At 44.4% G+C, this 11,992-nt stretch overlaps 1 protein-coding gene across 1 annotated transcript in view; it reads left to right on the plus strand.

Moving 5' to 3' along the window:
- The window catches only part of hdac7a (histone deacetylase 7a), a 54,394-nt gene extending 43,752 nt beyond the window's left edge, over positions 1 to 10,642 (plus strand). Inside the window, exons 21-25 of the mRNA XM_037684383.1 lie at positions 7,556 to 7,674; positions 7,891 to 8,024; positions 8,271 to 8,352; positions 8,507 to 8,645; positions 9,979 to 10,642. Of these exons, the coding sequence (XP_037540311.1) occupies positions 7,556 to 7,674; positions 7,891 to 8,024; positions 8,271 to 8,352; positions 8,507 to 8,645; positions 9,979 to 10,021 (517 nt within the window). The 3' untranslated portion in view covers positions 10,022 to 10,642. The remainder of the gene's footprint in view (positions 1 to 7,555; positions 7,675 to 7,890; positions 8,025 to 8,270; positions 8,353 to 8,506; positions 8,646 to 9,978) is intronic.
- Positions 10,643 to 11,992: the final 1,350 nt, after the last annotated feature.

Raw genomic sequence — 11,992 nt, forward strand, 5'->3', positions numbered from 1 at the left:
TTTTAGCATTTAGCTTATAGCTACCATTCTGCTACTTTTAGCATTTAACTTATAGCTACCATTCTGCTAATTTTAGCATTTAGCTTATAGCTACCATTCTGCTACTTTTAGCATTTAGCTTGTAGCTACCATTCTGCTAGTCTTATGCATAGCTTTGCTTCTTTTTGCTTTTTATCACTTTCTGAATCATTAAACTTTGAGCTACCATTCAACTTTTCGTTATTGGCTACTGCTTTGCTTTTATTTTAGCTTGTAGCTAGCATTTGTGCCTTTTTAGCTGCAGTTGTACTTATTTTAACTAATTTGCTTACTTTAGCTTTAGCATCTGTTTTGTACTTAGTTGTTCTAATGCTACTACAATAAACAAATACCAGATTGTAAGCAAAAAATAGATATTTTATTTCATGAGTATGCTTTGCAATGCATAGCATTACGGTCAGACCTGGTAGGCCCAAACGTATTGTGAGGGTTTGCTGGGAACGTCTGGCAGAGTCTCCTGTGAGACGGAGTTTCAACTCCCACCTCCGGGAGAACTTTGAACATGTTCCAAGGGAGGTGGGGGACATTGAGTCTGAGTGGACCATGTTTCGTGCCTCTATTGTCGAGGCGGCTTACCAGAGCTGCGGCCGCAAGGTTGTCGGTGCCTGTCGGGGCGGCAACCCTCGAACCCGATGGTGGACACCGTCGGTGAGGGATGCTGTCAGGCTGAAGAAGGAGTCCTATCGGGCCTTTTTGGCCTGTGGGACCCTGGAAGCAGCTGATGGGTACCGGCAGTCCAAGCGACATGCGGCTCGGGTGGTTGCTGAGGCAAAAACTCGGGCATGGGAGGAGTTTGGAGAGGCCATGGAGAACGACTTCCGCACGGCTTCGAGACGTTTCTGGTCCACCATCCGGCGTCTCAGTGGGGGGAAGCGGTATGCCACCAACACTGTTTATAGTGGGGGTGGTTTGCTGCTGACCTCAACTCGGGATGTTGTGGGTCGGTGGGCGGAATACTTTGAAGACCTCCTCAATCCCACCGGCACGTCTTCCACTGAGGAAGCGGAGCCTGGGGACTCTGGGTCGGGCCCTCCAATCTCTGGTGCTGAGGTCACCGAGGTGGTTAAAAAGCTCCTCGGTGGCAGGGCCCCGGGGGTGGATGAGATCCGCCCAGAGTTCCTTAAGGCTCTGGATGTTGTAGGGTTGTGTTGGCTTACGCGACTCTGCGATGTTGCGTGGACATCGGGGGAAGTTCCCCTGGATTGGCAGACCGGGGTGGTGGTCCCCCTATTCAAAAAGGGGGACCGTAGAGTGTGTTCCAACTACAGGGGAATCACGCTCTTAAGCCTCCCTGGTAAGGTCTATTCGGGGGTTCTGGAGAGGAGGGTCCGTCGGATAGTCGAACCTCGGATTCAGGAGGAACAGTGCGGTTTTCGTCCTGGCCGTGGAACACTAGACCAGCTCTACACTCTCAGCAGGGTCCTGGAGGGTGCGTGGGAGTTTGCCCAACCAGTCTACATGTGCTTTGTGGACTTGGAGAAGGCTTTCGACCGCGTCCCTCGGGGGGCCCTGTGGGGGGTACTCTGGGAGTATGGGGTACCAGGCCCTTTGATACGGGCTGTTAGGTCCCTGTATGACCGGTGTCAGAGCCTGGTCCGCATCGCCGGCAGTAAGTCAGGCTTGTTCCCGGTGAGAGTTGGACTCCGCCAAGGTTGCCCTTTGTCACCGATTCTGTTCATAACTTTTATGGACAGAATTTCTAGGCGCAGCCAAGGTGTTGAGGGGATCCGTTTTGGTGGCCTCAGAATTGCGTCTCTGCTTTTTGCAGATGATGTGGTCTTATTGGCTTCATCAGATCGTGATCTACAGCTTTCGCTGGAGCGGTTCGCAGCCGAATGCGATGCGGCCGGGATGAAGATCAGTTCCTCCAAATCCGAGGCCATGGTCTTGAGCCGGAAAAGGGTAGAGTGCCCTCTCTGGGTCAGGGAGGAGGTCCTACCCCAAGTGGAGGAGTTCAAGTATCTTGGGGTCTTGTTCACGAATGAGGGAAAAATGGAGCGTGAGATCGATAGGCGGATAGGTGCAGCGTCTGCAGTGAAGCGGGCGCTGTACAGGTCTGTCGTGGTGAAGAGAGAGCTGAGTCAAAAGGCGAAGCTCTCAATTTACCGATCGATCTACGTTCCCACCCTCATCTATGGTCACGAGCTTTGGGTTGTGACCGAAAGAATGAGATCTCGGATACAAGCGGCCGAAATGAGTTTTCTCCGCAGGGTGTCTGGGCTCTCCCTTAGAGACAGGGTGAGAAGCTCGATCATCCGGGAGGGACTCGGAGTAGAGCCGCTGCTTCTCCACATCGAGAGGAGCCAGTTGAGGTGGCTTGGGCATCTGTTTAGGATGCCTTCTGGACGCCTCCCTGGTGAGGTGTTCCGGACACGTCCCACCGGAAGGAGGCCCAGGGGAAGACCCAGGACACGCTGGAGGGACTACGTTTCTCGGCTGGCCTGGGAACGCCTCGGGATTCCCCCGGAAGAGCTGGCCCAAGTGGCTGGGGAGAGGGAAGTCTGGGCCTCCCTACTTAGGCTGCTACCCCCGCGACCCGACCCCGGATAAGCGGAAGAAAATGGATGGATGGATGGATGGATGGCTTTGCAATGCTTTTTCTTTATCAGTAGCAGATTTTATTTCATGCTAAGAATGTTGAATTTGATTGATCAAAGGCAACAGACTGATAAAATCCATTTAATTCTTGTTCCATTATTTTTGTCACAGCCTGTATTCAAGTTTGATTGATCAGCCTAATAACACTTAGCAGGACTTTAATGAGAGCCACAGCAATCACTCGAGCTGATCAGAGACTCTGCCTCGCTTCGCCACTGACGCACTTCTTGCATAATGTTTGTCATTTGGGGCGCATGTGTCTGGCCTTCACTGTTTCCAATAACTTAAGATGCTCTAACTGTAAATACTCTCCAGGTCTTTCTTGTGTTTAACAGATTGTGGACTGTTACTTCCTGATGGTGGGTTGGATAATTGTCACTGGTGGGTGTTTAGCACCAATAAAGTTTTGTCGTGTGGGCTTTTTGGTCGTCTGGCACATCAAACCTCAAAGAAACTTTGAAAACTGTCGGGTTACTGGAAAACGGCTAGATCCAAGACATGAGAGGGTGCAACTCTGGATACATACATGCTTGTGTTTGGATAAAAACATAAGTTTATTGTCATTGACAGATCTAACAAAATAACAGCCTCTTCAGCAATGGTATGACAGAGCAGTTGGTTCTGGTCATTACTGATCCTTCAGTGTGAGACTAAACAGGTTTTAGATAATTTCTGAAGTATTCTATTATTTTTGTTAGTGAAACATTGCCTCCCTGTTCTGTTTGGACTGGCTCTGTGCAGCATGACCCTGACCTCTGACCTTTTGGTAGAGTGAATCAAGAAAAAGACAGATTTCCTTGTGATAATAGCTCAGAGGAATTGGGTGCCCAGTGTTTATGAGACTGAACAGAACACCTCTGTGCCTCTATGGGTAGTGACATGTCAGATTTTACAAATTGGTCAAATTTAACTTCTAATTAGATTTCATTACTTCTATATAATAGTATTTAAAACCTGCTTTTATAGATTGTGTGAGAGTAAAAAGGTAATGTAATTGTATATTACCTTTTTAAGTGAACATGGTAACTGAAGATAAATAAAAATACAAGACATTTCTTCTTTAAAAAAACAAACTTTTTTTCATCTTGATAGGTTTTTAGACATATATGAGTTAAATTGCACTTGAAGTTAGACCTGATTGAAATGTTAACTTTTAATTTGACCCACCTCATATGTTCCTAAATCTTGGCCAAACAAATTGTGAAGCAACATATTAATACATTTTTAGTCTTTAAAAAAAAAATATATATATATTTCAATATTTTAGTGTCCAGTTCTGAGTCCAGGGATTTTATACCTTGCATATATTAACTGGTATGATGGAAAATGAATATCTAATAAAAATATCTAGGAAGTTATTTATTAGTTAAGTTAACTTGTATGTGAAAAGCTGAGAAAGCTGAATCATTCCAGTTTAACAGTAACTTATAGCTTGCCTGTTTTCAGATTTGGACATTTATGCCACAAATTCTGGATTATGAAAGCTCTGAAATGTTTTATAGAATTGTGTGAACATTTGAACCGAAGGCTTCAAATAAAACAACTATTTTTGTGTTGTAAACTATTTATTCAGCACAGCAGTGGTTACTTCTTTAAATAATAGAAGTTTACTGCTGATGTTGGCCTCCCCCGATAGATTGTGGTAGCCAGACGCTTCATGTACAAACTATTTCTTTGGGACCACCTGGCACATCATGACAATAAAGATAAAACACTCATCTATCAGACATAGTTTGAGCTGTGTTGAAAGAAGACGGAGTGAACGGAACAAAAATGAGAATAGATCGAAGTGGGTTGGCATTCATCAAAGTTAGATTGAGGATGGAATGCCTTTATGGTTATGTGGAAAGCATCTTGGCCACCTGGAAGCCTGATTAGGTGGAGTTTTAAATGTATAGTCCTTGATCACATGATTTGTAATGCTCAGTGACCCTTTCAGGAGTGGAACAGGACAGAGGAACAAATATATAGTCTGTGTTCTGAAAACAGAGCTGTGAATATTCATATTAGGAGAAAAGGTCAAGAAAAAGTAAATACTGTATTAAGAAAGCATGTAATAGGTTATTTCAGCCATCCTTTATCTTCTGCTTGTTCCAAAACTGAGTTGCGGGGGCAGCATCTTGAGCAGGGAGGTCCAGACATCTCTTTCCACAGCCACCTCTTCCAGCTCTTCTGGGAGGATTCCAAAGCTTTCTCAGGTCAAATGAGAGACGTAGTCTCTCCAGCATGTCCTGGGTCTTCCCTGGGGGTCTCCTACCATTTGGACATGCCCGAAGCACCTCCCTAGGGAAGTGCCCAGGGAGCATCCTTACCAAATGCCCAAACCATCTCAACTGGCTCCTCTTGATGTGGAGGAGCAGTGGTTCTTTTCAAGAGTATCTCCTGATAACTGAACTTCTCATCCTATATTTCGGTCACTACCCAGAGCTCGTGACCATAGGTGAGGGTAGGAATGTAGATCGACCGGTAAACGGAGAGCTTTGCCTTACAGCTCAGCTCTTTCTTCACCACAACTGACCAGTATAGAGTTCACAATACTGCAGATGCTGCACCAATCCATCTGTCAATCTGACGCTCCATTCTTCCCTCACTCATGAACTAAACCCAGAGATACTTGAACTCCTCCACTTGAGGCAGAACCTCACCCTCGACCTGAAGAGAGAAATCCACCCTTTTCTGACTGAGGACCATGGCCTCAGATTTGGAGGTGCTGATTCTCATCCCAGCCGCTTCACACTCAGCTGTGAACCGCTCCAGTAAGAGCTGACGGTCATGGCACGATGACGCCAACAGGACCATATCATCTGCAAAGAGCAGAGATGGACTCCTGAGACCACCAAACTGGACTCCCTCTGTCTCCTGGCTGCACCGAGAAATTCTGTCTGAATCTGTGACAACGGGCAGCCCTGGTGGAGTCCAACTCCCACCCTGAAGGGGTTCGACTTACTACCGGCAGTGCAAAACAAACTCTCGCACCGCTTGTATAGGGGCAGAATAGCCCGTAACACCAGGCCCCAAATCCCATACTCATGGAGCAACAACCCCGCCCCCCCCCCACACACACACACACTGTACCCCGAGGAACACCGTCGAAAGCCTTCTCCAAGTCCACAAAACACATATAGATTGGATGGGCAAACTCCCATGACCCCTAGAGGACCCTAGTGAGGGTAAAGAGCTGATCCAGTGTTCCACGGCCAGGACGGAACCCACATTGTTCCTCCTGGATCTGAGGTTCAACCAATGATTGGACTTGCTTTTCCAGTACCCCTGAATAGACCTTACCAGGGAGGCTAAGGAGAGTGATGTCCCTTTAAATGGAGCACACCCTCCGGTCCTCTTTTATTTAATGTTATTGAATATTTATGTTTAAAGAAAAACTTACCAGTAAATGGCATTTTCTTATTATGAGCAAACTGCAGGTCCATATAAACTCTTTTTAAACCCTAATGAAGTACTTTGCTAGAACTTTTTGTAAAGAGCTTTTTTCTTTAACACACATTTAAATCTATAAAGCCCCCCACCCTCTCACCTACACCGTGCACCCGCTTTGTAACTAATAAACTTTTCCAACGATTCATGGTTAGCATAAAAAAAAAATCTAAAGGTTTTTCTAATGGAATGTGTTTTATGGGTAAGGGTTTGCGTTTAAGTTTCAGAGAGGGTGCTTTGTTGCTTTTTCACCTTATCCTTTACCCCCCACTCCCCCTTTTTCCATCCCCATAAGCCTCACCACTAACCAGCACACACATGTCCCCCTCTTCCTGTCTCCTCCGCTGATTGATCTTTAATAAGCGTCTCCCCCTCTCCTTTACCCTCCCTCCTTCTTTCCATTAGGATGCCAGTAGTTAGTCAGTGGGGGGGGGGGGGGGGAGGGGGGAGTTTTAATGGGTCTACAGAGGAGGTGTGGTTGAGTGTTGTTCATGGGGTTGAGTGAGGAGTGTGCGCATGCTCCTCCGTGATGTTCACATTAGTTTTGTGAAGTTGGTTTCTTCATTTTGGTTACGTTTTTTGATTTATCACATTGACCCAAGAGGATCACCTTTGCTATATTTTTCTTTTGCGTGCGTATATCAAGCACTTACATGTCTATGCTAATTGTTTTGTGCTCCATCCTTGTCCGTCCTCATTTTGTCTGTGAGCTCATGTTGTCCATTCACATGTGGTCCTGATAACTGTATGTGTTTGAATTTTTGTGCTTGAATGTGTGTGTTTATGAGGGGGCGGTCAGTCTCCAGAGTCTCGAGGCAGAATAATGAAAGTAAATGGATCCCAGATGGACTGTTTTTCCTCTTTTCTTTGCGCTCAGTGACGTGAGGAGAGTGACAAGCCTCTAACAGGAAACAGACCAGCACGCTACGACTTTGAACTTTGCCGACAACTTGGAGTTGCAGTCATTTTCTTTCTTCACCCACTGAGCAAGCCCATCTTTGCTCTTAATAACAATAACATTAAGGAACTATGCATCTGTTAGAAGTTCACAAACAAAACTGAGTATGAGAGCTGACAGCAATATGGCTGTCATGCAGGCCGTCTCATTTGAGGCACTGCAGCTTCTCCAGCAGTGAAACAAAAGTCCTTTGTCAACTTCGTTTGAGCTGCTGCGTTTGGGACCTACAGAAGTTTTGCTTATGAGTGTGATGACTTCTTTTGGTGGGATTATAAAGGTTTGAAAGGTTTTTGAACCTGCCAATTTTCACTGAATATTGGGGACAGTCTTCAAGAACAACCAGAACTCTGTTTTTAGGAGCTGATGACTATTTAGATGTGGCCTGTAACTGGTTTATAATGTGCTTTATCAGTAAATAGCTGCACTTTTGTATAGAAAGCTATTGTAATGAGTGGTATTTTTAGCCTGACAGTTCCGCCTACCCTGAAGTCGTTTATTTAAATTAAAAACACGTATGTGTCTCTGCAGGTCCGTGGTGATGCCCATTGCTCAGGAGTTCTCCCCAGACGTCGTTATGGTGTCGGCTGGATTCGATGCTGCTGAGGGAAACCCTGCTCCTCTGGGAGGATACAAAGTCTCTGCCAAATGTAAGCACAGTTCTCAACTTTTGACTGCAAAATTTTAAGTTTAGGTAGCATGAGCTTTCTTTGCTATTTTCTTTTTCAAAGAATACTCAATAGAGGATTTATTGGTGTGAGAGGATGAAACTTGTGTAAATTTTCATTGTTTCTATATAATTTTGGTAACTGATGATAAATGGTTTGATGATCGTCTGTATTTCTGTGTGTGTCTGTGTGCCACAGGTTTTGGCTTCCTGACCCGACAGTTGATGTCTCTTGCTGGAGGTCGTCTAGTTTTGGCCCTGGAGGGAGGTCATGACCTCACAGCTATTTGCGATGCATCCGAGGCATGTGTCAGTGCACTTCTAGGCATACAGGTAATCATTGTTTTTTTCTTTTAATGATTTTGCGATTGTCACTTTTCCCAGCAGAAGCATCTATATTCAGGTGCTGGAAAAAAAAATCTGACACTGAGTGAAGACTTTTTTTCACAATATTTATCTTTTACAACTAAATATCATAAATGGTTATGCATTAAATGAAAATCAATCAGCTATAGAAAGAAATGTGCACTCTACAGATTTAAGAAATTTGCTTTTTTCTTGGTTGTGTATGTCTTGTAGGATCAAATGCCAGAAGATGTTCTGCTCCAAAAACCAAATGCAAACGCAGTCCACTCCCTGCAGACGGTCATACAGATACAAAGTGAGCAGCGGTTATTCTTCTTTAACTCCATCCGCTCTGTTATCTTTGCCTTTTTCTTGCACTTGTTAAAACCCATCACGTGTAGCGTACACTCAAAAATGTTTACATTTTACGTCACATTTGCATTTCATTGTTGATAATGTTTGTGTCATAGGTCAGTACTGGCAGAATGTAAAGAACTACAGTGGAACAGTAGGACTTGCATACCTAACTGCTCAGAGTAAAGACTGCGAGGAAACGGATGCTGTGAACGCGTTGGCCTCACTGTCTGTGGGAGTCATGTCCAACGAGAGGTACCGCACTCGCATTCATCAACACTAAAGCTGGTATTTCATTGGACTACAAGTGGCTGGAGGACAGTGTTCATGACGGTGTCTCTTGGGGTCCGAAATGGGGTAGAGGCAGGGCAGCCGATTCAGGACCCGAAAGTCCCAGGTCGATCCCCAGCCATTCCCGCATGTTGTGGTGTCTCTGAGCAAGACACCTAATCCCTAACTGCTCCCCGGGTGCTTACATAGCTGTAATGGGTTAAATGCAGAGAACCAATTTTGCCATTGTATGGGAACATACAATGATGACAACACATAGCACTTTACTTTAGAGTGCCTTGTGACTTTTGCTGGGATCTCAACTTCCTTGTGCGAGTTGCAACATAGTTCAGTGTGGGGTTTCTGTCTCGTTTGTTTTCCTGCACTCTCCTGTGATTTTCCTCCTTGTGTCAGCTCCTGTCTCACCTGTGTCCAATTGTTGACACCCCAGGTGTTTCTCATTCTGTCTCGTCAGTGTCCTGCATAAAGTCTCTTTCCACTCCTTCTTTGTCTCCTCCTTTGACGGCTGTGGCCGAGTGGTTAGAGCAGTCGTCCTCCAATGCAAGAGTTGGGGGTTCAATTCCACAGCAGTCACATGCCGAAGTATGCCTGGGCAAGACACTGAACCCCTCATTGTCTCTGGTGTGCGTCCCATCGGTGTATGAATGTGATAAAGCATTGATTATTCTTTGTACAGATATAGTAAAGTGCTGTATGACTGGGTAAAAGAGGGCACAGATTATAGTGTAAAGCGCTTTGAGTATTTTGACAAGACAGAAAAGTGTTCTATAAGTGCATTCCATTTACCATTTTAATGGTGTTGAACCCGCATGCAGGCTGATGACAGGAGACTCCAATGTAAAAGTTAATTAAATTTATTTAACAAAACAAAAACGGAGCTGACTGGGCAGCCAAAAACTTACTTTGAGGAGAAGACAGGGGAGCAGAACATGTAGCCATGGAAGGATAATGCCCGGACAAAGGAGGAGTGAAAAGACGGACTTTATACAGGACACTGACAAGACCGAATGAGAAACACCTGAGGTGACAACAATTATACACAGGTGATGCAGGAGCTGACGGAAGGAGGTAAAACACAGTAGAGTGCAGGAGAACAAACGGGACAGAAACCCCACACTCAGTGGTCACAAAGACTCAAAAGTTCAGTGCAGCTGCGGTTAAAAATTCACAAATTTCCTTGTGTGTGTTAAGTGAGAATTATTATTTTTACCATTTGGGCTCCTAACAGGCAAACCTAAATACAGACACAGTCAAACGATTTTGTAACACCATCTATGTTTGTCTTTATCTCCTTCAGCATCCCTGATGAGCCGATGGATGATGACAGTGACTCAATGTAGCCAGCCACTCACCTCAACAATCTCACATTCGAGAAGTTTCCTCCACCAGCCTTGGACCTCCTGTACTGTTGCAGAAACACGAAGGGAACATTTTTGCAACGCCACGGAGCCTCACCTGTTGGCCTTATTCAAACAAGCACCAGCTGACACGAAATGCAGGACCTGCAATTCTGAGCACCTCAGTTCCGGTAACCACTTGGCTGAACCCAGCATCACTACCTGCAACTGAGAAACCTTCAGAAACCTCACCAAAGAGCAACATACAAGCTTATTTGAAATAACTTTTCATGGCTCCTGAGTGACATCTGAATGCATCTGTGTAACTCCACGTGTGTTGCAGTTTTCCAGTGTGGCAGCCTTGTGAGCTAAAACCTTTTGAGAACAGACAAAACTCTTGATTCTTTCCATGTACCAGCCACTGATTTGTTGCCTTAACTTTGCTTTATCGTAAAGACCAACGTCGTCTTTTGGGGGGATTTTCTATGCCTCTGCAACGACTCTGACCAAACAAGATGCAAAACTAATTTACCGTGTGACATCTGGTGAAAGAAAACTCACATTGATTAAAATGCAATGATGTCACCAAGTGGAAGTGGCCATATTATTTAACAAAAACGCTCAAAACCAAGATATTGTCTGTTTTGATGGGATTGAACCACTAGAAGACGACAAAGAACTTGAGGAAAATTGAGGAAATGACACAAAATGGACAACTGGTTTTGTACAACAAATTGTTTTTCTTTTTTGTTGCACTGTTCATTCCATAATGTGAACCATAAGAAATTCCAAAGCTCTGGGATAAGACAATTCCTCTTTGTCAAATATTTAATAGTCTTTTATGAAGAGCTGGATAAAATAGTGTTTATTTTTTTCCCCATTTTCTTCCGAGACGTATGACTCACTTTTTACATATAGGCCGAAACACTGTAGTGGTTTTACCTGCAAATTTGCAAATTACACCTGAAAAGTAGGCATGGTTTTAAGGTCAACTTTAATTTTTTGTTGCTGTCAGTGTCTTATTTTGGCCTTCATTCCCATAAAAACCTACTTACACATGTACAAAGCAATCCTCAACTTAATTGTACCACTAGTATTGCAAGTTGTACATAGATGTTTCTTTTTGAAGACTAAAGGAGTGATCATTCCACCCTGACACCACTGAGGACCGCTGTAATGTTTCGTATTAGCAATACTGTTATTGCACTTAATGGACATCACCCAAAGAAAATCAGCCTTAAAGCTTCCTGTTCTTGGAAAGTGGAATTTATGGAATTGAGACAAGAACAGGTCTGAACACCCTTCTTTTTAAAAAGACAGTGTTTAAATAATCCATTCATATTCTTAACTTGCTTTCACTATCTGGGTCACAGGGAGCTGGTGCCTATCTCTAGCACTGTCCAAGAGGCAGGGTACATGGACAAGTCACAAGTGCATCACAGAGACATATGGTGACGAATGAGACAACCATGCACTCTGTCACCCTCACCTAGGGACAATTTAGAGTTACCAATTACCCTAACATGTATCTTTTTGCTCTGTGGGAGGAAATCTGAGTACCTAGAGAAAACCTCCGCATGCACGGTGAGAACATGAATGCGCCACCCATAAAAGCCAAGAGGCGAACCTGCAACGTTCTCGCTGAAAGGTGACCGCTCTGACCACTGCGCCCCTGCCCCGATGATTAAACCTGTGGATTTATTTGAACAACTGTGTTTGGATACTGTTTGCTTGCTATGCTAGTACAATGACCTGATCTGGTCTGAATGTTTTTGTTTGTTTCATAGTCTTAAAAATTGAGAGGAATCGCAGGATTCGCTCCGTTTTCTTAACCACGTACGACAATTGTTTTCATTTGTACTTAGGACCGTCTGTACTTGTGATCCAGCTGGAAATTTGTTGTAGATTTTACAATGAACATTTATTCAGACACGTTCTTTCGTTGTATTTGAGATCTCCCTTTAACCAGGCATT

Source organism: Nematolebias whitei, chromosome 11 (assembly GCF_014905685.2).
Source record: "Nematolebias whitei isolate Nwh7 chromosome 11, NemWhi1, whole genome shotgun sequence".
Taxonomy (NCBI): domain Eukaryota; kingdom Metazoa; phylum Chordata; class Actinopteri; order Cyprinodontiformes; family Rivulidae; genus Nematolebias; species Nematolebias whitei.